This window comes from Manis pentadactyla, chromosome 18 (genome assembly GCF_030020395.1).
Source record: "Manis pentadactyla isolate mManPen7 chromosome 18, mManPen7.hap1, whole genome shotgun sequence".
NCBI classification, from domain to species: domain Eukaryota; kingdom Metazoa; phylum Chordata; class Mammalia; order Pholidota; family Manidae; genus Manis; species Manis pentadactyla.
The window spans coordinates 16,131,890-16,157,154 of NC_080036.1; the positions used below are offsets into that span (position 1 = coordinate 16,131,890).

General features: G+C 42.5%; 1 protein-coding gene across 5 annotated transcripts in view; it reads right to left on the reverse strand.

Annotated features, from left to right (window-relative positions):
* Positions 1–25,265, reverse strand: part of LRRK1 (leucine rich repeat kinase 1) — a 115,828-nt gene that overhangs the window by 84,763 nt on the left and 5,800 nt on the right. Inside the window, exon 1 of one of the 5 annotated variants that reach the window (XM_057494765.1) lies at positions 21,071–23,434. The exons of the other annotated variants lie outside the window; for them this stretch is intronic. Within the exon in view, the coding sequence (XP_057350748.1) occupies positions 21,071–21,119 (49 nt within the window). The 5' untranslated portion in view covers positions 21,120–23,434. Of the gene's footprint in view, positions 1–21,070; positions 23,435–25,265 lie in introns of those variants that run through there. 5 annotated transcript variants of the gene reach the window in all.

The window sequence follows — 25,265 nt, forward strand, 5'->3', positions numbered from 1 at the left end:
CAGAACTGTGCTCAAGTGATGAGACGTGGGTTCAAGGCGTAGCTCTGCTGTTTATCAGCTGCACGGTCTTGGCAGGTATTTAAGATGTCTGAATCCTGTCAACCTGAAGCAGCAAAAACAAAACTGGCACAAATCAAAAGTATTGTAAGATGCTTGAACAATTAAGTAAAAAAAAGAAAGAAAGAAAAGGGGGCATACAAATGGCGGTTATTTCCAGAGAATCTGGCTCCTTCCTCCCCATTCCAGGCTCCTATGACGCAGCTACACTGTACTCCTTCCTCCATGAACCTCATACTCGCAGCCTTCACACCTGTGCCTCTCCATCTGGAAGGAACCCCCACCACTTCCCTGCCTACCAAATTCTCCTCCTCTTTCCAGGCCCAGCATAGTTGCTATACCCCCGGGAGGACTTGTGGGACTTCCTGTGGGCTCCCTTCTCCTTCCTCTGCCTGCACCTGGCCTGACCGGATGTCCAGTTGTAGGATATTTGTCCACATCCTTTCTGCCCTAGGCTGCCCCCAGGCTAGGCCCTGCTGACTCTGCTACTGAGCCATGAACACAGCAGGTGCTCATTAAAATTCACTGAATTCAATGTGTTGACCCTCCAAAGCTCTCCACATGTCAGCAAGGGGTTCACCTATAATCTTGTCCATCTGCTGTATCACTCGGAATGGCCACAGGGGCACAGAGTTCTCCAGGGGAAAGGAGAATTATGACTTCAGGCACTTCTGGATTTTCCTTCCCAAAAATGGTTTCATTTTGGCCACAGAGCCCTGCCTCCACCCCACCTGCTTCAGCGTCTGGCTGCTTCAGCACAACGGTGGTAGGGTTCACGTCAGGTCAAAGTTTAGACTGTTCCAAGACAATACTTTGGTACTTTCCAACTCATCAAAGTACCCCAGGACTGAGTCACACACACTGCCAGGGAGGGAGGCCTCAGAGCACAGAGAGCCACAGAACAGAGAGGAGGAGAACGATAGCCTTGTCCCTTTGCTCTTGACCCCAGACGGCATGCTTGTTCACATCGCCCCCCTTGTGCTCCTGGACATCACGGCACCACCTACCTCAGGGGGGTAGTGGTGAGTTTCAAGGGACGAAAGCATGGCAAGTGCTGACCCTTAATGGGCTCCAGAAAGATGAGGGCTCTTATTATTTTTATTTGAAATTTAGTTAGAAATTTGGCCCATGTCTAAAAATTGTGACATTTGGGGCTCTTATCTTACTCCTTAGGCATCTAAGATACATCATTTTGATTCAAATCAACAAGTTGGTGGTTTTCTAAATCTTCAATCTTACCCACTGAGCTCTGGGTCAGATGGGAGGGGAGGTCAAATATTTGAAGACAAAGGGCTTGCCTCTGGTGGTACCCTCACTGGGCTGCAGAAGCCGAAGTACAGATGCACCCAAAATGCCTGGGCATCAATTCCAGACAAGACAGGACACGCCAGTGGACACAGCGAGTCCCCTGCACACTGCCCAGCATGCAGCTGAAGCTCAATAAACATTCAGTGTAAGTGCTGCTGGCTGACCTGAAGGGTCTTGATTATTTACTGAGAGCGCCCTTATCTAAAAATGCTGAATGAGATCAGCCAAAGTTCAAATGAGTGGCCATAAAGTTCATTTTGGTTAACGCTTAAAAGGTTGTTTTAGTCCATTAGGGCTGCTTTAACAAAGTACTACAGACTTGATAGCTCATAAACAACAGAAATGTGTTTCTTGCAGTTCTGGAGGATGCAAGTCTGAGCTCAGGGTGCCAGCATGGCTGGCCAGAAGGTCCCTCTTCTGGGTGACTGGCTGCTCCCTATATCCGCACCTGGTAGAAAGGCCAGGGACCTCTGTGGGAGCTCTTCTCTGAAAGCACTAATCCTATTCCTGAGGGCCCCATCTTCATGACCTAATCACCTCCCAAAGTCCCCACCTCCTAATTCCATCATCTTGGGAGTTAGGTGTCAACATGCAGATTTTGGTGGAACACAAACATTCAGAGCAAGGCAAGGATCTTGCTTAAAAGCATAGGAAGTGCCCAGTAATATTTCCAAGTAAGAGGTAAGCTTATAGTCAATTTGGTTTTAAATCCTGGAATCAGTGTTCAGAGTTAATTGTCTGGTTAATCACTGTAAAATCCTTGCTTGCAATGATTACTGTGATAAAATATGATACATTCTCCAGGGAAAGCTGCTAGAGCTAAATGCTAAGTGTCTCCTCTTTAAAGGGTCAACAAGAGCACCCCCAAAAGAAGAGCATGCTAATAAATGGTGTGCACACAACTGGGCTGCCATATGGAAAGATAGATCCATTTCTCTCTGAGAAACCAGGATATTCCTAGTGGATCAGAGACATGAATGTAACAAAGCAAATACACAAAACAAATGAACAAACAAGACAGAATGAGACTCATAAACGCAGAGAACAAACTGGTGGTTGTCAGAAGGGGAGGCAGTGAGACGATGGGCAAAACAGGTGAAAGGGTTTAAGAGGTACAAGCTTCCAATTATAAAATAAGTAAGCCATGGGGATGAAAAGTACAGCATAGGGAATATAGTCAGTAATATTGCAGTAACTTTGTGTGGAGACAGATGGTAACTATATTTAGGGTGAGCATTTTGTAATGTATATCATTGTCAAATCACTATGTTGTACACTTGCAACTAATACAAGTTGTAGGTCAACTATACTTCAACTAAAAGTAAAAAATTTAAAGAAGTAAAAATGAAAAAAAAAAAAGAAACTACATAAGCAGTAGAAGGAAATGGGGAATTCCTTTTTAACCTAGGAGAGTGAAACCCTCTTTACTGTGACTCAGAACCCACAGCAATAACAGATTGCTAAATCTGACCACATTTAAAAAGTAACAGCTTTATTGAGATATAATTCACACACTATAAAATTCACCATTTTAAGTCGCACAATTCAACGGTTTTGAATAAATTCAAAGAATTGTATCACAATCATCAGTCCTCTAATTTTGAACACTTTCACCAGCCCAGAAAGAGACCCTGTGTCTGTTTGCAGTCCCCTTCTTGCAGCTCCTGACAACCGCTGATTTCCTTTCTGCTCTATAGCCTTGTCTACTCCGGACATTTCATATACATGGAACCATACATGTCATCAGTACTTCATTCTTTGCTATTGTCAAATAGTATCCCATTGAATGGAGTACTACCTTTGATTGTCAGTTGATGGGCTTAGATTTTTCTACTTTTGGGCTACTATGAATAATGCTGCCATGAGCAACTGTATACAAATTTTTCTGCAAATATTTTCTATTATCCTGTAGGAGTGGACTTGCAGGGCCAGAGGGTAACACTAGGTTTAAAATTGAGGAAGTGCCAAGCAATTTTCCAAAATGGCTAAACCATTTTACATTCTCACCTGCAATGTCTGAGCATTCTAATTCTCCACATCCCTCACCCATCATTTGTCATTTGTCCATCTTTTTTTATTTCCTATTCTAGTGAGTATAAAGTAGTGTTGTCATTATGGCTTTGATTTGCATTTTACTAATGACTAATGATGTTGAGCAGTTTTCATGAGCTTATGGGCTGTTCTCTATCTTTGATTGATTTCTATTCAGATCCTTTGGTCATTTATTTGTCTTTTAATTATTGACTTTTAAGAGTTCTTTATATAATTTGGATATAAGCCCTTTATAAGACACATGACTTGCAAATATTTTCTCTCATTCTGTGAGTTATCTTTTCACTTCCTTAATGATGTACTTCATGCTCAAAAATGTTTGATTTTGGTGAAATCCAATTTATCTATTTTTGCCTTTTTCACTTGTGTTTCTGGTGTCATATCTAAGAAACTATTTCCTAATCCAAGGTCATGAAATTTTAACCTTATGTTTTCTTCTAAGAGTTTTAGAATTTTAGTCCCTACATTTAGGTCCATGATCCATTTTGAGTTATTTTTTTGTATATTTTGTGTATAGGAATCCAAATTTATTCTTTTGCATGTGGTAATCCAGTTGTATCAGCACCGCCTGTTGAAAAGATTATTATTTTCCCATTGAATTGTATTAGCACCCTTGTAAAAAATTACCTAACTGTAAATGTATGGATTTATTTCTGTACTCTTAATTCATCCCATTGCTCTGTATGTGTGTCCTTATGCCAATACCACATTGTCTTGATTACTTTGATTACTTGATTAGTTTTGTAATACAGTTGGAAATCAGGCAATACAAGTCATCCCACCTTTTTCAAGACTGTTTTGGGCATTTTGGTTCTCTTGAATTTCCCTAGGAATTTTAAGATCAGCTTGGCAATTTCTGTGAAAATATAAGTGGGGACGCTGAGCTTGTATTCGTAGATCAATTTTGGGAGTATGGCAACATCAACATAATTAAATCTTTCAGTCCATGAACACAGGATTTTTTTCCATTTATTCAGGTCTTCTTTAACTTCTCCCAACGATGTTTATAGGTTTCAGTGTACAAATCTTCCACCTCTTGTGTTTATTCCAATTGTTTATTCTTTTTGATGCTACTATAAATGCAATTGTTTTCTTAATTTCATTTGCAGTTTGTTCACTGAGAATATATATAACTACAACTGATTTTTACATTTTGATCTCGTATCCTGAAACCTTCCGAACTAACTTATTAGTTATAATCGTGTGTGTGTGTGTGTGTGTGTGTGTGTGTGTGTTCCTCAGGATATTCTACATACAATGTCTTTTGCAAATAGATAAAGTTTCATTTATTCCTTTACAATTTGGACACCTTTTATTTCTTTTTCTCATCTTATTATCTTGGACAAAGCCTCCAGTACATTGATGAAAGTAGGTAGAGTGGACATCCTTGTTTTGTTCTTGGTGTAAGGGAGAAAGCATTAGTTTTTCATAATTAAATATAATGTCAGTGGTGGATTTTTAATAGATGTACTTTATCAGGTTGAGGAATTTCCCTTCTATTACTACTTTAGTAAATGTTTTATCATCAAAGGCTGTTGAATATTGTCAATGTTTTTTTTTGTGTGTCTGTTGAGATGGTCACATTTTTCTTGTTTATTATATTAATATGATGTATTATGTTGATTGATGTTAAACCAAGCTTGCAATCCTGGCATAAATTCCACTTGGTTATGTATACGATCCTTTTTATATATTATTGGATTTGGTTTGCTTTTTTTTTTGAGGATTTTTGAAGTTATATTCATAAGAGAAATTAATCTGTAGTTTTCTTTTCTTGTGATATCTTTGTCTAGTTTTGGTTTTAGTATCACACTGGACTTATAGATTGAGTTGGGAATTGTTCCCTTCTTTCCTTTATTTTGGAAGAGTCTGTGGGGTTGATATTAATTCTTCTTTAAATGTTTAGTAAAATTCACCAGTGAAGTTATCTGGCTTTGGATTTTCTTTGCAGGGAGTTTCTGGATTAATAATTCAATCTCTTTATTTGTTATAAATACGCTCAGATTTTCTATTCCTTCTTGAGTCTTTGTATTTTTCTAGGAATTCATCCTCTTCATTTAGGTCACTGAATTTGTTGTATGACTGTTCACAGTATTATCTCTTATAATTGTTTTCGTTTCTATACAGTTGGTAGTATGTGTCCCTTTCATTTCTGATCTTTGTAATTTGAGCCTTGTCTCTTTTCATTCAAAGTTAGAGTTTGTCAATATTGTTGGTTTTTTCTCAAAGAGCCAATTTTTGGTTTCACTGAATGTCTCTATTATTTTTCTAGCCTCTATTTCATTTATTTCTGCTCTGATCTTTGCTCTTCCTTCTGCTTGCTTTGGGTGTAGTCTGTTCTGCTTTTTCTAGTTTCTTATGGTAGAAGCTTAAGGTATAGACTGGAGGTCTATAGGTGGTTATTTCTATAAATTTCCTTCTGAGCACTGCTTTAGCTGCACCCTCTAAGTTTTAGTATGCTGCATTTTTGTTTTCATTCAACTCAAAGTATGCTCCAATTTCTCATGTGATTTCTACTTTAACCCACTCATTATTTAGGAGCATGTTGTTTCATTTCCACATATTTGTGAATTTCCCAAATTTCCATCTGTGATTGATTCTTTATTTCATTTTCACTGTGGTCAGAGAGCATATTTTATATGGTTTCAATCCTTTAAAATTTACTGAGGCTTGTTTTATGGCCAAACGTAACATTTAAAAACACAGGGAAAATGTCTCAGAAAACTCTGTGTGTCCCAAAACACAAAAAGTAAAAAGACAAATGGCAAATTAGAAAAAAAAAACTTTGCAGTTTATGTTACAGGTGAAGGGCTAATATGATGGAACAGGTGTGCTCTGACATTGCTGGAAGAGAATGAAAAGTGGCGTGTCCCCTATGGAGGTGAATTTACCAACACCTAGCAAAATTACATCTGCATTTTCCCTCTTCGCCGATACCCTGCTTTTAGAAAATTTTACCAAAGATCAATAGCACCATAATGTCTATATAAGACTATTTCTTGCAGCATTATTGCATGGGAAGCAATCCAGAAACCCATTTATAGAGAACTGGCTAAATAAACTATAGTATGTTCACATAACAGAGCCAGCCCTACGTAGTGGTAAGAAGGAAAGAGAAAGAGTTCTGTATACTTGGGAGTCATGTCCTATTATTCTGTGATTCTCAGGTATCTCCCATTACCCCCTGCCCCCAGGGCCATGCGTGCTGGGTCTGCACAGCCCATCCTAGGACTGCGAAGACAGAGGCTCAGCTGAGGGCAAATGAGGAGCCAGAACTACATCCCCAAGTGGTGGCTCTGGAGGAATTGTAGCACCTGTGATTGGCTTGGCTCTGACCATAAAGTGACACTGGTTCATGGAAGAGGGAAAGGCCTGCTCCCTTTCTCTCAGCCACTGTGCCCATGGGTCACTCTGCCAAGGATTCTCCAGATACCCTTCCATAACCTCCATGCATCTGTTAAGTACGGATGGTGGAACAGAATCCACAAGGAGGCATCCCACCTCCGCTTCCCCACCCTCCCAGGCACAGTCCCTGAGCACCCACCTGTGGCGGGCAGGGTAGGGCAAGGGCACTGAGGTGTCTGCTCTGAAAAAGGCAGAAATGGGGGCAGAGACACATACACACAACAAGCCAGGCTGACTTTGGGGGACACACTGGAGGTCTCTTGAGAGAATGACACCAGAGATTGAGGTCAAGAGACTATATTTTGTGAACTTCTGGGGAACATTTGGGAAGAGTTCAGAGGTTTGGCTGTGTGCTGTAAATGGAAATCCCCAGGGAGGCCTTGCCAAGAAACTTTGGTAAGGATTTCAGCTGCTTTTTTATTTTGTTTTAAGAGTCCGGGCTGGAGTTGCCTTGGACTACATCACTGTGCTGACAGACACCATGAAGTGGCTCAGATTTCCCTGGATCTCACATAAATAGTCATTTCTCCTCTATTTCATTTTTTTAACAAATGGATTATACTACGATTATGTCCTACAACTTGCTTTTCCAACTTAAATATTTCTTTTCCCAAGTAAGTATCAGCACATGGAGATCTAGCACTTGTTTTTCATGGCAGCTCTTGGTCCTCACTGAAGGACATGCAGGACATTTCCAGGTCTGTGTGACCCTTCTAGACTGTGCTGTGTGCCTGTGTGTGCATTTCTGCTCACTTGTGAACTGCATCTCCAGGTTAAACTCCTAGCAGTAGAAGGAGCAGAGGATACATTGAGCCTTCATTTTCATGAAGACTGCCAATTTGTTTTTCCAAAAGTTGCACCGATTATATCCTTACTTAATTATCAAGTCAGTATTAGTTAAAAATAAAATATGAAAAACAGAGCAAAAAATTCTACCCTTGCTATATTAAATTCTATCACACTTTCTGAGTTTTTCTGAACTGAAAAGAAAAATAACATACCTCATAAGTGGTTTTGGTTTGCATTTCTTTCCATATGAATAACATATAGCATATTTTCATATGTTTACTCAGCATTTCTCTTTTCCAATGAACTAAACTTTCAGAATCTATTTTTTTTGGTTCACTTGAAAATTGGAATGTTCTTTTCCTCACTGATTTGCAAGTGCTCTTTGTGTGAAAATACTTTTTTTTTTATCTGTTTGTTGCTTGTCATCTGAGAGATGTTTTTCTGCAGAATAGTCCTAATTGTTATGTAACCACGCTTCTGAATCTTTGTTAGCTAGGATTTTGGGCTGTGCTAAGGAATAAAAGGCCTTCCTTGCTCCAAAATTATTTTAAGTTATCATTTTCCTAGACTTTTAATGGTGTTAATTTTTATGCTTTAAGTATTTGATTCACCTCAAACTGATTTTGGTGTGAAAGTGAGAAAGTGCAATGTTATTTCTATTATTCTATTACCAAGTAAACTTTCTTTTCTGGACTAACTTGAAATCCTACATGGCAAAGCAAAATTTATGTGCATTTTAGTCTGTTTTCAAGTTGCTACTCTGTTCCATCACTGTCTCTGTCCTTTTCTCTACAGTCTCTCATTAATATGGTGTTGTAATAAATTCTAACATATGATGGAACTAATCTCCCCTTCTCTCAACCCATCTGTTCCCCATTTGAATTTTCCTGGTTATTCTCATGTTTATTTTTCTAGGTAAATTTTATTATACTTTCCAAAAAGAAATCCTGTTTGTATTTTAATTGCTATTGTATTGAATTATAGAGTCAGCTTGCAGAGAACTAAAATATTTGCAATGTTCCTTCCTATACAAGGGGAAGTTATGTCATTTTATTTACTCAAATATTCTTTCTGTCCAAGGTTTAAAGTTTTCTTCAGATGGGCCCTGTATATTTATCATTATTTCCCCTGGATATTTTATATTCAATTTATATTAATTTAATAATTCAGTAAGAAGAAAATAAAAACATTACAGCCCTTTGCACATTTAAAGTTTTCATTTTTTTTCTGGGTTTTTAAGTGAATCTCAACAGAGCATCTAATTATGTGACATCCACTAGATATGATACCAACATGAAAAACTTGATAAGAAAGATCAAAAACCTCCTAAAGATTCATAAGCAAGAGGTATGAAGAAAGAGTTCAAAATAAGCAAGTATAACCAGTTTTACAGCTGAGACTCACTTATCTTAGGAGAACTACATATTAAAACTTTACTGAAAAACTGTTTTTTCACATATCAGATTAGGAAAAGCCAAAAAATTTGATAACAAACGCTGCTGTCAGGCCTATGGGGAAATGGGCAAGCACATCACTGTGGGAGAGTGGGGTGAACAGTTAAAACTTCCATGGAGATGACTTGGCAATGCTGGCAGATTTTTAGAAGCATATGACTTGTGACCCACTACTTTGGGAATTTATTGTATAGATGCATTTATATACATACATGAAAAGATATTATTTATTATAGCAAAATATTGGGGACAGCCCAAATACCCATTAGGAGGAGATTATGTAAATAAATCAAGGGATATCTATACAGTAGAATACTATGCAGTTGTCAAGAAGGATGATGATGGTGGTGGTGGTGATGGTGGTGGTGGTGGTGGAGGTGATGGTGGGGATAACGGTGATGATGAGAGCCTTTATGTACAAATGTGTGAAAGAAACAGGCAAGGTACAGAACAGTATGTGTGATCAGCTACCTTTTGTATAAAAGAGGGAAAAATAAGCATCTGTATTTGCTTTTTTTGTATACATATAAAGAAATTCTGGAAGGATATAAGAATCTAAGAATTGTAGATTGATACCATGGTTTTGAGCCGTGTGATCTCATTCAAAACAACTAAAGTTTTAAAATCTTGGCAAGGAAAAATATATGAGGTCATTTGCTCCTTCTTTTCCTCTGCCTGTCTTCAGGCAGAGATACACACTCTCAAAGTCAAACAACAAAAATTCACTCCAGCTGATTGGCCTCAGTGCTGGGACTGCCATCTGCCTTTCAAATCCAAAAGGAGGCACACTAAAAAAGAAGCCAAAAGCCAAGGTCAGGGGTCCTCTGTAGCTCACAAAGTTGTAAGTGGATGTGTTTAATGTGTGGATTTGAAGGGAACCCACTGGGTGATTAGCGTGATTACGACATGGCCTCTTAAAGGTTAAAAGCAAATGCCACAAACACATCCGCATGAAAGATAATGCTTAACAGAAGTGAATGCCTGTAGCCTCTCCCTTTTGCCCTAAGACAAAAATGCTGAGAAGATCATAAGTCTGAGCAAGAGTTCATGTTGCTGGGAGTTGTGCGCCTCTGCGGCCGGGGTTTCCGTGTGTGGATGAAGTGAATCATGCTGCTCTCTGTGACTGTCACATTCTCAGCTACTTTTCCTGTATGGAAATACCCACTAGCATAGCATAAACTTCTTTAGTTTAGCATAAACCCTGGCCAGACAACAGCATAGATCTTTGTTTTTTATGAGTGATATTCTGATTATTAAAGTGAGGAGCTCCACAATTCCTCAGTCACCACAAACATCCCAGGAATGCCCGGGCTCTGCTACTGTGGCCCTTTGCCCACCGAAACCTGCCTCCCTTCACAATTTCTGTATGGCCTGTGTTCAAGGCATTCCCTGTGGACAGCTGGCTGCTGAATATTTAAAAGATACTCATTGATATCAGAACTTCAAGCTATACTGGGAGCTGTCTTCCATGAGACATACAGATTTGCACCCCTAAAAGAAATGCATTCTGAAGACAAGGAAAGGAAAGATTTCAACTTTAATGGAAACAGTCTTGATTAAAACTTTAAACAGTTCTAACTAAAACAGTTTAATTTTGATGAGCAGATGTGGGATCACCACTTTTCAGCTATGCATGCACATATTTGAAACAGGACTGTCTATGTTTAAATTCCGCACCTTCAATGGCTAAGAGCCACATAACATCAAAGGCCTCCCCGGTTTTTAAGAGCTACTCATTTTCATGATCACAGTAGCATTATCATTTTCACTAACAGAAATAGAGTTCAGGTGAGGCTGCCTAACTTGCCAACAGGGAAAGAGAAAGACACAGACATTGATGGAGGGCTACCTGTCACACACACTTAGCATGGTGCTGAGCATTCTGCAAACAGATTCCATGCTTCTGTTACAGATAAGGACCTGGGTATGGAAGGACCAGAATTTGAACTCGGCTCCTTCTGACTGCAAAGCTTACATTCTTGATGCAGTCACTCAGTTTTTCCTGCAAACTGCACACTTCTGAGATGGTGAGCAGAAGCCAAGGAGATGCTGGAAGATGGGATGGAGACAGCAGACTGGCGGTAGCTATCACATCTTGCTCCAAATCCTTAGAAATCACAAAAAGTATCAAACAAAAATTACCAACAAGCCACACTAGGACAGGAAAATGAGGAGATATAAAAGGGCCAGAAACCATGGTGCACACGGTGGAGTGGGCTGGAGGAGGGCTCTCAGGCTGGCAGGGGGAGCAGGAGGGCCCCGAAGGCCACTAGCAGGGTAATGCAGGAAGGAGGAAACTACAGCGAGCTCTTCTCCAGCCAGGGCCAGGCAGTGGGGGGCCCAGGGGTGAGCCCTTGTGTGCTAGAGAGGAAGTGTGGACCCTCAGGAGGCAGGCGGCCCCCAGGAGGCATGTGGAGCCTCCCCACTAGAAGACATGCTCTGGGTGCACCCCCGAGGCAGCCCGCTGCAGTTTCCCGCTCTCCTCCCTGCAGGCTGCAGTGAGGGATGCTCGTTCACAGACAGCCAAGGGGAAGCCCAGACACAGAGACCCACTTCCAGCCACGCATCAAGAGCATTTGAGGAAGGTGAATGCCGTAAGGAGAAGCACGCATTCTACCAACTGAGCCAGCAAACTGGGTGGGCAGGAAGAGGCCTCCCCACCTTCTACCTCCACGCACACAAAGTAAAGCCTTTCTCAGATCCCTGCTCGTGTAGCCAAGGACCTAGTGCCATCGGAAGCACACTGACCAACAAAGCAGGAGAAGACGGGGCATGTCTCAGCACAGCCCCCCTGGGGCCTCAGAGTCCCCATGGGAAGTGAGCTGCTAACAGTGACAACACTGGGCAAGGCAGAGTCTCCCCAGAGCCGAGCCTGCATTTCTTCCTGTATCTTTAGCTTACTGCTCAGGGGGGAAACTAGACAAACAACCCAGTCACCGAGATAAGGAAGGCAGGCAAACTTTGGACTCTCCCAGCTTGTGATTAATCCACCACCACCCTCATCCAGGAGGAAAAAGGACTGAGTCAGGCCCTGAGCACCTCAGCAGAATCTCGGCCTTCGGCAGGCTAGCATCTCGGGGGCCCATCTCCACCCAGAACTGGTGCTAGTAAAGCAAGAACAAGACCTCAGAATAAATATGAATGACATTTTGGAGAGAAACAGGAGGACAAAGCATCCAAAAGTAAGAATGGACTAAAAAGCTTAGAAATGAAAAGTAGAAGAGTTGAACTATCATAGTAACAGTGTGGCAGAGCTGGAGGGCAATCAGTGCCCTGGAAGACCATGCAGAAGGTGCGGCCCTGGGACACAGAGGCTCCAAGTACAGACAGAATATTAGCACATGGGAGCTGACACGAGAAGCTTTTCAAAAGTGTCTCATAACAACTTCAGAATTATATACCCAACTAAATATGAAAACTTCTCCAGTTGAGCAAGATGAGTTCTCAGAAGTAAGCGGATACTGCCCAGAAGTTGAAAAGGGAAGGAGCGGATCTAGAAAGAAAAGAATAAAGAGAAAAGCAGAAATTAAATAGAAAGCAGAGACACAAAAACAGGGCAGCAATGAAACCCACAGTCGGTTCTTTCAAAGGACTCATGAAACAACCTTCTTGAAAGATTGATCAAAGATTGGTCACCCAAAAAAACGAGGGGTAATGGACCACAAAACAGCATCTAAAATGAGAATGGAGACAAACTCTACAGTTAAGAATTAAATCAGAAGATCACAGAAGGAAACAGGCACTTTGGAGAGATGGCAGGTGGCAGGACTGGACAACAAATCCCCAGCCTAGGATATCTTATCACATCGGAAGGCAAGGAGGTTATCAAAGACTCCTGGGGTCATGTCAAAAGATAGAGGACGCAACCCACAGGGGCTTCCACTGGCTAAAGATGAATCGTTTTAGCATCAACAATCAAGTAAGTTAAAATCCATGAGTTAGTAATGACAGAAAAAAAAAACCAACCCTCATTAGTGGCCTTTGAAAGATATTAGGGAATGAACTTCCTTTCAGAAAAAGGAATAAATAAATTAAGGGAAAGAATCAGGCATGTATCCTGATTTTCCCATACAGACTGTAACTCAAATTGCCACAGTGTTGATGGGAGAAAGTCCTTTACAGATGGATTCCGGCCAACAAATGAGTAAGGAATGATAGACTTAGGAGATCACTACTTAGCAACCTCGTGACATAACTGATCTAATCAACAATTTTGATGATTAATAAAACCATTAGGTGAAAAGCTGAAAAGCCATTAGGATCTTTATAGTGCATTATCAGAGTGACAGCACCTGAAATCACTGAAAAATGTAACTATGGAAGAGAGACAAGGAGACATTATTTGACGTGCCAGGTGAAGCAACAGGAAATACAAAACACAAGCTATCTAGGTTCTTGCCCAAGCATCTTACTGCATCTAATCATGTTTCTGGATCTGCGGAAGCACAGAGGAGAGAGTAATGTGTTAAACAAATAGCAAGGATGCTATTATCAAAATTCAGACTGTGGGAAACTGCAAAGGACAATCAATGTGGTTTGATCAATAATTAAACTGCAAGGAAAAGTAGGCATTAAGAGACTTAAGCACCCAATCACCCAATAGAAGTCAGGGACATTAATTCAACAAACTTGATTCAAACAAACCAGTGATAAAAACAAATGATGAGCCAATCAAGGGCACTGGAACCCTGACTATGTATCTGACGTGACTCATGAAATATTTTTTAGTTTTTAAAAATGTATGCAAAATATACTGTGATTGGTTCACTGTTTTCCTTTCTCATTCTTTCCTTCCTCCCTCCCTCCCTCCCTCTCTGCCTTCCTTTCTTCCTTTCCTTCTCTCTCTCTTTCAGACTTCTTAACATATGAAGCCAGGAACTGGGTTCTAAATAACCTAGGAGATATGAATAGATCACGATTGCTTTGTGTGGTAATTGCTGCATTGTGGGCAATGGACACAAAGAGGTCCACTACAGTATTCTCTCTACTTTTGCAATGCATCCAAAATTTTCCATAATATAAAAAATTTAAAATAACTAATACAAACATAACATTTCAAAGTGCTGCCTAGGCTAAAGATTTATGAAAAAGAACACAGCCATTTTGAATCTAGGCCTAAGAAACTGTGGTTTTGGAGGCAGAAAAAGGGGAAGGGGACTATATATTTTCCCTGACACAGGAACTGGAAGACTGGGGTCAGGATGGAAGGGAAAACTTTTCATTATATTCTATTTCGTACTTTTGAATTTTATACCAAGCACCTGATTTATCATAAAAAAATGAATAAAATAATTTTAAATATTCTTAAAATCCTGAGGCCACTGTAAACTTTATGCCAGTACCTTTGAAAATCTAGATTAAATGACTATCTAGAAAATGCATTGCCAAAACTAACTCAGGAAGAAATGGAAAATTAAATAAACTAATAACCTTTAAAGAAATGGAATCAGTTATTATTAAAACATCTACCCATAAAAAGGTACCAAGCCTCAATGGTTTTATAGGTAAAAGGTTTTATCCAGCTTCTTGGAAAAATATCACCCTTGTATTGTACAAACTTAATGTTGATTGAAAAAGTAAATTACAAAAATATTGGCATGAGTATAAAAATATCTATTTAGATGCTGGGCATAGAAGCCACAGGGCATAAATCTGCAAAGAAGTAAAAAGCTAACCTTTTCAAACAATAAGGCTTCTCTCTCACTTACCAACATTACATTTCCCTGTATGGCCCCGGAAGATGACTGGTTAGCCAGAGACGGGTAAGATTCCTCAAGGGAGGAACAACCTAAGACAGGCACAGTCACAGGGGGGCCATCAGGTGAGAAATTGGGGATCAACAGAGGTGAGGCTTAGAACCTCACCCCCCCTGTTCTGAGAGAAATCTTCTGCATACGTGGATGTTTTGTTGCCCTGGTCTAGCTTGGATTAACACATAGTCTACAGGCACACACCTGATCATCTACATTTGCTCTCTTACAACACTAAACTATGTTTTCTACCTTTATCTTGCATCTACCTACCACTTCAGCATTTTATTAAAAATAATAATAATAAAGAGAGAAATGTGGTATCCACATATAAATCAAGTATAAAAGTCAAATGAGTATTCATATTTGAACTGTTTATAGTTCATAATGCATGAGCAAAACCAAAAGTTTCTGTGATGAGTGCCTTTGTACTGTTCACCATGTAACTTATTCACTATGTAAGAATTTGTTCTCCATGTAAGAACTTGTTTGTTATGCTTCAGAAGATTGGAGACTGACGAGAATTAGGCTTGGGGTGGATTAATGATTGTGCATTGAGCATTGACTCCCCTATACAGAATTTTATTATTGTTAACAACCATTTGATCAATAAATATGAGAGATGCCCTCTCAAAAAAAAAAAAAAAGTACACACTTCCAATTGTAAAATAAATAAGTAACCGGGATGTAATGTATAGCATAAGGAATATAGTCAAGATATTGTAACAACTTTGTATAGTGATAGCCGGTAGCTAGAATTATCATGTATATAAATGTTGAATCACTGTGTTTTACACCTGAAACTAATGTAATACTGTGTGTCAACTACCCTTCAATAAAAAATAATTATCTACAAAAAAAAATTAAAAAAAATATATATATATATATTTAGAAAGTTTAAGTATGGAAACTGTTCACAATTACCAAAATGTGACTGGTTGACACTGTGTGGCAAACCCAAAGCTGTTTCCCAAGCATCTGGTGGCTGAGGGACTATAACATCCCACAGCCCAACACGGCCCCTGTCCTGAGCTGGCACCCACTCTTAGCACGCCATTGCCATACCTTCAGAGAGAAACCCATGCTAGACCCTTCGCCGGACTGGAACCCACCCTTTCAATGCCCTGGCATGCCTGCCTGTGCGAGGATGAGAGACCGGGGACCACACACAATCCCTCCTGCAGACCCAGGCTTGGTGATTTCTGTTCTTAAAGTCTTTCTTAACTCAAATGGGTGATGTTATGGAACCTATGCTGACCCTTGTAACCAGGTCATGGTCCAGAAGGGACCTACCTGGCCAGGCAGAAACAATACTATGCATTCATGGACACATGCCTTTTTAGTAACAGCATAAGACACAGCAAAGAGTCTGTACTATCTTCAGAATAATGGCTACCTTCGGGGGCTGATGGGGGGTGGTGACGAGAGAGGGCCAAGAGAGTTCTAACTCTGCCTTACATTTGATTTCCCTCTCTTTTGCTCCTCACATCCAATCTATTATCATGTTCTCTGGTGAATTAAAGATGACCACAAGCTTTATGCCATTCCTTCCCTTAGGAAGTGGAATCTGTCTTCTGTCCTGCACTGAATCTGGACTGGCCTTTTCACCTGTTTTGACCATCAGAGGGCAGGACAAGTGATGGAGGGTCAGTTCTGGACCTAAGCTTCCTGGAGGCCTAAGAGCTTCTGGTTCGGAACTCTGGGAATTCAATCACCATGCTGAAGAGAAGCTCAGGCTAGCTGTGTGGATGCTGCAAAACCTGGAGAGAGGGAGAACTCAGTAGGAGCCCTGAGGCCTCAGACACATGAGCCCTGCAGATACCTGACCCACAGAGGCCTGGGGAATTGGAAGTTGTTTTAAGCCAGTGAGTTATGGCAGCAGTTTGTGATGTAATAAATGTCTAAATAAGTCCTGATTGCTTTCCCTTCAAAACAAATTCCTAGTCCATCCTCTTTTCTGACCCCTGCCCCACGGACCCCTATGCCCTGGGCCTTCTCTCCAGGGCTCCAGTGACAGCCTTCTGGCCCCTAAATCGTACCACGCTGCTCCTTGGGTGTTTGACTATCCTTGGAGTGAAGTCTGAGCCCCACTGTGGCCTGTCATAATGGCCAGCTCTGCACCCCTACTAGGCGCTCCTTGCGCGCCGCTCCAGCCAAATGGGCCATCTTGCTGTTATGCAGATATGCCCAGCTCATCCTCACTTCATAGCTTTTGTACCCAATGGTGCTCTTGTCAGGCTGCCCTTCCCCAGCTCTTTATGGGCCTGACTTCCTGCCTCCATTCACTTGATTCTCCTTAAATGCCACCTCTCCCTAGATGCCTTCCCGGACTTATCTAAGTGGCCTCTGCCCATCACTCTTTACCCCTACACCCTGGCTGATTGTCTGTGGCCCCTTTCACTCCCGACAGTGGTGCATGTGTTTATTTGTTGTGTTTTCCCCTTTGAATATAAGTATTATGAGAACATTTTCTTGGTTTCCCAGTGCCCGGTCTGTAGAAGGCTCTGACATAAAGTGGAGGGGATGATGAGCACAGGAAGGAGGGCTAGGAAGATCATTATCTATCATTTGCAGTATATTGAAAATGTTCTTCTTCCCAGCCTTCCCATGGTTCCCACCTTCCGGTCAAGCAAACAGACCTGAGGTTCAAAGTCACCTCCTCAGAGAGGTCTTACCCAATAACAATTAAAAATAGTCATGTGGAGCCTCTTAAGCACCTTGTCTTGCTGAAATGCTATCTTCACTGAGCATAACCCTATTTTTTTCCTGTTCTTTGCTTCCTATTTTTCCTGCTAGACTCACAAGGCCCCCAAATAGCAGAGGCCACACTCCTGCTATGTCCTAAGAATCTAGAATAGTGTCTACTACAAACAGATGCTTGATAACTGTTGAAATAGTAATGCTGCATTAATAAAGACAAACAAAAAGTCAGGTTTAGAAAGAAGAAATTTGAATGGCCAACAGGCACATGAAAAGATGCTCCACATTGCTAATCATCAGGGAAATGCAAATTAAAACCACAGTGAGATATCACCTCACATTGGTTAGGATGGCCAACATCTAAAAAACAATAAACAACAGATGCTAGTGAGGATGTGGAGAAAGGGGAACCCTCCTACACTGCTGATGGGAATGTAAATTAGTCCAACCATTGTGGAAAGCAATATGGAAGTTCCTCAAAAAACTAAAAATAGAAATACCATTTGACTCAGGAATTCCACTTCTAGGAATTTACCCAAATAAAACAAGATCCCTGATTCAAAAAGACATACACACCTCTATGTTATAGCAGCACTATTTACAATAGCCAAGATATGGAACAACCTAAGTGTCCATCAGTAGATGAATGGATAAAGGAGATGTGGTACATATACACAATGGAATATTATTCAGCCATAAAAAGAAAACAAATTCTACCATTTGCAACAACATGGATGGAGCTGGAGGGTGTTATGCTCAGTGAAATAAGCCAGGCAGAGGAGACAAGTACCAAATGATTTCCCTCATTTGTGGAGTGTAACAACAAAGCAAAACCGAAGGAACAAAACAGCAGCAGAATCACAGACTCCAAGATTACTAGCGGTTACCAAAGGGGAGGTGTTGGGAGGGTGGGTGGGGAGGGAAGGAGAAGGGGATTAAAGGGCACTGTAATTAGCACTCACAATATAGGTAGGTCACAGGGAAGGCAGTGCAGCACAGAGAAGACAAGTAAGGACTCTACAACATCTTACTACGCTGACAGACAGTGACTGCGATGGGGTGTTGGGGAGGACTTGATAATATGGGTGAATATTGAAAACACAATGTTGTTTATGTGAAACCTTCAAAAGATTGTATGTCAATGATACCTTAATTAAAAAAAAAATCCAGGCTTAAAAGAAACATTTACAGACACATTCTGCATATAAAGTTAGCTGATTGTGAATTTCCTTGACAATCCTTTGAATAATATAATTATTGGTTTATCTAGAATGTGTTATAAAAATGTTAATTTTAATAAACTTGACATTAAGAAATAAATTTTGAAACAAAGTGAGAGGACAGTAAGATTGACATCAAAATAAAATAAATGTCAATTAGGATCCTCTGGAGAATTCAAGAAGACACTGCCTACACAGCACAGGATATATTTCAGATAAATAAGAGCTCAAAGTAAGAGGTCTGGGGATGAAAATGGAAGGGAGATGGAGGTAAAGAAAAGGGCAGAGATGCTCTCAGAACAAGGATGGCATTGAGTCCTCAGGCCAAGTCATAGCAATGGGAACATATAATTTAACACTACAAATGCAACACAGAGATGAGTCAACCCAGGTGGAATTAAATGTAGAGGGAACAGCAGGGAGGTATGGTAGGGAAGTGAAGGGAATCTTCATCTGTCACGGCTGGCAGGCAACAGACATTGTCTCAATCGACAGAGTAAGGGATGTGCAGGCATATTATTTGTGTAGAGAAATGGAATGGACCTGCAGAGCTAGAACAAGGAACAGGAAGTAGAGACCCCTTTGGGTTGACAGCGGGCTTTGCTGTATAGTCCACGCTGTATCACTTGCTTCTTTAACCAGGGTGTATATTACTTTGATAATTTTCAATCTGCTTATGCTTTGATCCCACAGTTCTGCTGGGGTACAGGAAGTAATGCGCAACTCTTATGGCAATAAACAAGATGAAGAAAGAATCTAAAGGCATTTTAATAGGTGACTCACTAAATAAACATTATTGTATTCATACTACTGAATTTGGTACACGTGAGAAAGACTCCAAGACATAACCAAAGTGAAAAATGTTGCACAACATACATACAATTGAACATCATACGTGTAAAACCAGAAACACATACTAAATGAAGTGTGTGTGTGCACATCTGTGTGGGATGTTCAGAAGGAAGCACACTCAGCTAAGAGTGATCCCCTGGACAGGATGGGAATAGTACTGTGGCTTTACCATTTGAATGTTCTATGAGAATGTGTGTAATTACACACAAGTAACTTGGGGGAGCTCCCTGCTTACTGTTAGACATGGGCTCTTTGTTTCCTTTTGGCTTTTGAACCTGAAGGTGTCAGTGGTGATTTCAAGTAGACAAAGGCAACTGCCCACTGGAGGCTTTTGATCCTGACATCTGGTGCAGGGTGAGCAGCCTGGGGGCTCTGCTGCGCCTCCCTCCATCGGGCTGGGGCCCTGGGTGAGCTTTAGACTCTGGCCATCTAGGGGTAAGTGGATGGGGGTACTCTCAAGGGCCTGCAGAGGGCAAAGTGGAGGGAGAGGGGAGGGGGGCAGCTCTGCCCCTGTGTCCAGGGACCACAGTCTCCTAACGGTTAGTCTACAGACTACGGCACAGAAGCTCAGTGGTATCTGAGTGGATTGTGTGAAGTTGCAGGCTGCCTGCTCTTGAAGGTAGTGGGATGGTTTACTCTGCCTAAAAAGAAATCTGCAGGGAGGGCAAGGCATCAGCTTTCAGTTATTTCAAGAAAGGGGTTAAGGGATCCCATCAGCCTGGGTGTGTGAAGCTTAGGAAAGCAGGGCTGGTTTGTACAGCAAAAGTTTCCTACCAGGGTTTCCCCAGAAAGGCTGGCATTATTTGAGTGGTAGTCAGCTCCCCACAGCTAGAAGCAAGCAAGCATATTCTAGACAATAAGCAGGAGAAGACCCAAGCCTCATATTACGGTTAATGTTAAAGCCCCATCAAACCCAGAGCTTCCGTAGCCGTGCCAGACCTTGTGGGCATGAAGCACAGTTGTGTTAACTGCTGCCAGTATTGATTGATGACCACAGCTATTTCTCCCATCTCCAGGGCCACCTCGGCCGACCTTCCCTCCACCACACTCAAAGAGGGATTCCGACACTGGCTGTGGTCTCCTATAGCCAGGCTGGAGAAGGGCGCCCCACTGACTTCTGTCTCCTTCCCTGCAAAACCCTGTTTAGTCCATCCTGTTCCCACAGTGTGAACACAGCCCATCACAGGCATGAACAGGACACTGACACCAGGCACAGGGTAGAGACGTGGGCTTGCTCTGGATCTGGAAGGCCCTCAGTAACGTGGGGCTGTCCTTGGCAGGATTTCTCACAGCCAAGAAAGCATGCTACCACCTGTGGGGCATTTCCTATTTCAGTCTATTTCCTACTTCTATTTCTGGAAGGCAGGAAAAGCCCCTGGCTTGAGCAAACCACTTGTCTCTTATATTAAGAAGTTATTTTTAATACAGATTTGAAAAATCTAAAGGAAAAAGAAAAAGACATTGAAAGAAGCTATTCAAAAACCTGGGATATGGAGACCTTCTGGAATGTTCTTTCTCCTCTTTTGGTCCATGCTGGGTCCGGTGAGGACCGCTCACAGAGAAGTTGGGGGGTGTGACCCACCTCAGGCGATGTCTGTGCAAGCACCCCTCACCCTTCACGATCCGAAAGTCTCGCCAAATGTTCAGGGCCGGAATTATCTAGAAGTTTCCTCACTTCCTTACTTTCCAAGGAGCCTCACCTCAAGTGGCAAGACAGGTTTTTCCACTCTGACTAGTGTCAGATAGACGCAGAAGAATGTCTAGTGACTTGTTTGTCAAAATTGTTTTGCAGCCCTGGTCCAGTATCTCACTGACCTTGTCCTGTTCATTACATGCTGTGAACTCTTCCAGGCTTTCTAAACATCCCTGCTGCACCTCAGGTGAGCTGACTGCTGACAGTGCTAAGGTTGCAACACGCCTTCCTGGGGTACAGTTGTGTTGCACAAACGCAGGACAGGCACACACAGATCAGCGGGCATCACATGTCAGCTGGAGATGCATGCAGACACGGGCTTTGTAAGGGTTAAGCATTCTAAGCGACCACAAAGTGAGTTATGCAAATCAAAATATGCAAGGCATGAGAAAACACATCTAGCTAACACTACACAAAATGACATTACCTCACACCCAAAAGTAAACATCCGCTTTTTACTAATTTTCATTAAAGTTCAGATCTTTTTCTAAACTCTACTTGGAAATATGATATTAACTTTATCATTTCTAAAGCATGGTATCTTCCAAGGCTTTTTAAAAGGTGAGGCAGAGTTCCTCCTACATTGAACAGAATTTGAGTATGACTGCTTTTCTTTCTGGCACTCAATTTTCCTTGGGCAGTGCAGGGAACTGGGTCAACAACTGGGCTGAGGCTGGTGAACTGAGATGAGGGGGAGGGAAAGCAGGGCTCCCGTGATCCCAGGTAGTCTGAGCAAAAGAGGGTGCAGAACAAATCCAGCTCACCTGCTGAGTACACACCTCAAGGGGCTGGCCCCTGAGGGAGGCACAGCTGGATGCCCACAGAGTCAAATGTTCCCCTGTTTGCTCCAGAGATAAATTTAGGGAAAAGAGGCCATTTGAAGCAAATTTGACCTTGGAAGTGAGCATTAAGATGCACCGGTTAGATTCTAATCACAAAACACAAGTATGTAAAAAGATAACAATTTTTCAAATAAACTGCGAGACTATTCCTCTGGTTGCAGAAGTAGTGCAAAAGGCAAAAAAAAGAAAAGGGTGGCATGCTCATTGTAGAAAACATAACCACTACAGATAGCAAAGAACAGTGGCTGTAATCCCCACGTGACCTGCTACCCTTTGTCACCTGCCCCCAGGCTGTGGTCTTGGTGTACATGTGTAAATTCTGAAAATGAAACCCAACATTCAATGTTTTAAAACTGGGCCTGCAAAGCTCTGGGGTCAAGGTGAAGACTGGTGGGTGGGTTCACCATCCCCACCCCCTCACACTGCCTGTGAGAGCAACTCCACTGTTAATGTCTACGTAGGCTGAGGCTCCAGGTTAAGACCTCATGGGAGGAAAAGGCTCTGCTGGCTATCAAATAAATAAATAAAAATACATAAATTAGGTACTTTTTCCTCCCAAAGGACTGAGGCCAACCAACCAACACCTATCATGGCAGACGGAATAAAGGGCACCAACCTGTCACCTCTGCCATGGCTCCTCATGGAGGTGACAGCATGCCATGCTGGGCCTTAAGAGACACATATGATTTTGCTCTCCCCACTTGCACCTGTGCCACTGGCCAGGGGACACTAGCCTCTGGCCTCTCTGCCAGTCTGCTGGTCTCAGGAGAGGGGTCACGTGGAGCAGGGCTGTATGCAGCAGGCCCCCCACCCCACCCCCAGCTACCTGCTGCTGGTTAGGGGCGCCAGAAATAAATGCTGACTGGTACACCCCTCAGAGAGTGTCTGTCTCCGTCAGCATTCAGAGAGGTCGAGCCACTCAGCTGAGGTCACCCAGCACCAAGATTTGGTACAGGCCTGATTAACCCCACAGGCAGGCTCTGGAGGCCCGAGCACACTGTGTGAGTCCCAGAAGCACATCCCCACCCCTTCCACTCAATGAAAGGAAACAGGCATCCACCACCTGTTGGGATTCTAAACACAGCAGGGATAGAAGTGCCTGTCACTCTGGCTGACCTAGAGTTAGCAGTGGCTCCTTAGCCCAGAGCCAGAGGTGACAGATTCTCAGTGCCTGCAGATGCATCCTGGAGGTCCCCATGGTGGCGCTGTCCTCCCCTCGAGGGGCCAGGCAAGCAGAGGAGGTCTTCCTCTGCACTCTCCCACTCAGGGGGTCCTGAATGGCAGCTGCAGGAGGCTAGAGGGGCCTGATGCCTGGCCACCACATAAGCAGCCCTTGCCAGCAGGAGGAGGTGAGGTAGGGTTTCATTCCGAGGGGTCCCAGGGCTGGGCTCCCATGCTCAGCTCCTCTGCTACCATCAATGGGACCTTTCAACTCTCAGAGTATAGGCATAAATTTGTACCTTCTTCATAGGAGTCCTATTGGGAATTTAATTACTATTGTAATTCCTTAACGGAGAATATAATTTCCATAATGCTGGGCCACAGGACAGAATTTTCAGTGTATTTCAGTCCCCTTTCATCTCATTTTTTTCAGCTCTGTGGTTTATGTGCTGTTTATAAAAAGAAAAGGAGTCATCAACTGCTCTGCAGGCATGCCCCCCACCATGCACCCAGAAGAGTACCGGGTGGGGGCTGCGCGATTTCCGTGGCTCCTCTACCCTGGTGTGTAACCTGAGCTTCATTCAGAAAAGGGTGGTGGGGATCCTGGTTCCACTGGGAAAGAGGCCCCTGGGGCACTCACGAGGACTTTTCTGCGCCTGCAGGGAGGGAGCGGGATAAAGGAGAAGCGCCAAGTTCAGACTAGTGGGGCTGGGGAGTGGAGCGGCAGGGTTTTGGATTCTCTGTGCACATGAACACTTTTGGCTCTGCCATGGCCCAAAGGCAGGACTGCTTCCAGGTCTGTCCATGGGTCCAGGGCCCTAGGACCTGTAAGAAACAATGGTGACCCTTGGTCCCCTTGGAAAGCCATCATTTCAGCCTTGCCACTCTGTCAGCAGCCCAGACCATCAGCACGACCTGGGAGCCCGTTAGAAACATGGACCCTCGGTGCTCATGCAATGAGAATTTGCATTTTGCCAAGATCCCCAGGGCACTCATGTACATATTGTAATTTGAGAAGCGCTTTTTTACAGGACCCAAAACATTTAGAACAGCTGATTCTTAGCCGCACCTGCACATTAGAATCATGGGAAGGGGACAGGGAACTTTAAAAAGTTGAGCACGTCTCTCCTTCTTGCAAGATGCTACTCCAGTAGGTCTAGAGGGTGCCTGGGTGTTGGCAAGTTTAGAGACTCCCCCAGTGTTTCTGGGTGCCTGTGTGAAGACCCACTTGCTTAGATCACCAGCCCTTGATGAGGAAGGGGATGAGGCAGAATCTTCTCTGGGGCTTCCACCCAGTAAGCCCCAAATGGACCCAGTGCCTCTGCTGCCACCCTTACTCCTTAGGACTGCTGAGAGGAGAGACACATGGGATCATGGGGTGCAGCGCATACTGGAAAGTAGGGGTGCTACCTCCAAGCTGGGTACAGCATTCCACCACATCCATGGTGTGTGCTTTCTAATAAGCAACTGAAAAGACATACGTCTGTAAAAAAGAAAATAATAACTTCAAAAGATGCAAGGCAGACATTCTGGGAGCATTTAGTGCTGGGCAATATTGAGAAGCAAATTCTTTTCCCATTTCATAATTTGACTTATGTGCAAAGAACTCTTCCAGAAACATGACCCTAGTTAGCCTTTGGGCATTTTTGATGGAGAAAAAATACTTAAGTAACTGAACAAAATGTCTGCTGAGCCAGATGCAATGTTGAATCACTAACTGCCGAGAGTACAAACACATGGGCCTCCTCAAACCCAACACATGGGCCCTCTCAAACCCCACAAGGTGGTCTAGACTTTGAGAACAAGGTTCAAATCGCAGTTTTGCCATTTACAAGTTGTTAACCTTACCAAGTTTCTACACATCTGTTACTCTCATGTTCTTTGTGTATACAATGGTGGTAAAAGTGTACTTTACAGGCTGTCATCAGGATGAAATTAGATTATTTCCTAAACTGCATGCACCCAACGGCTAGTATGGACTG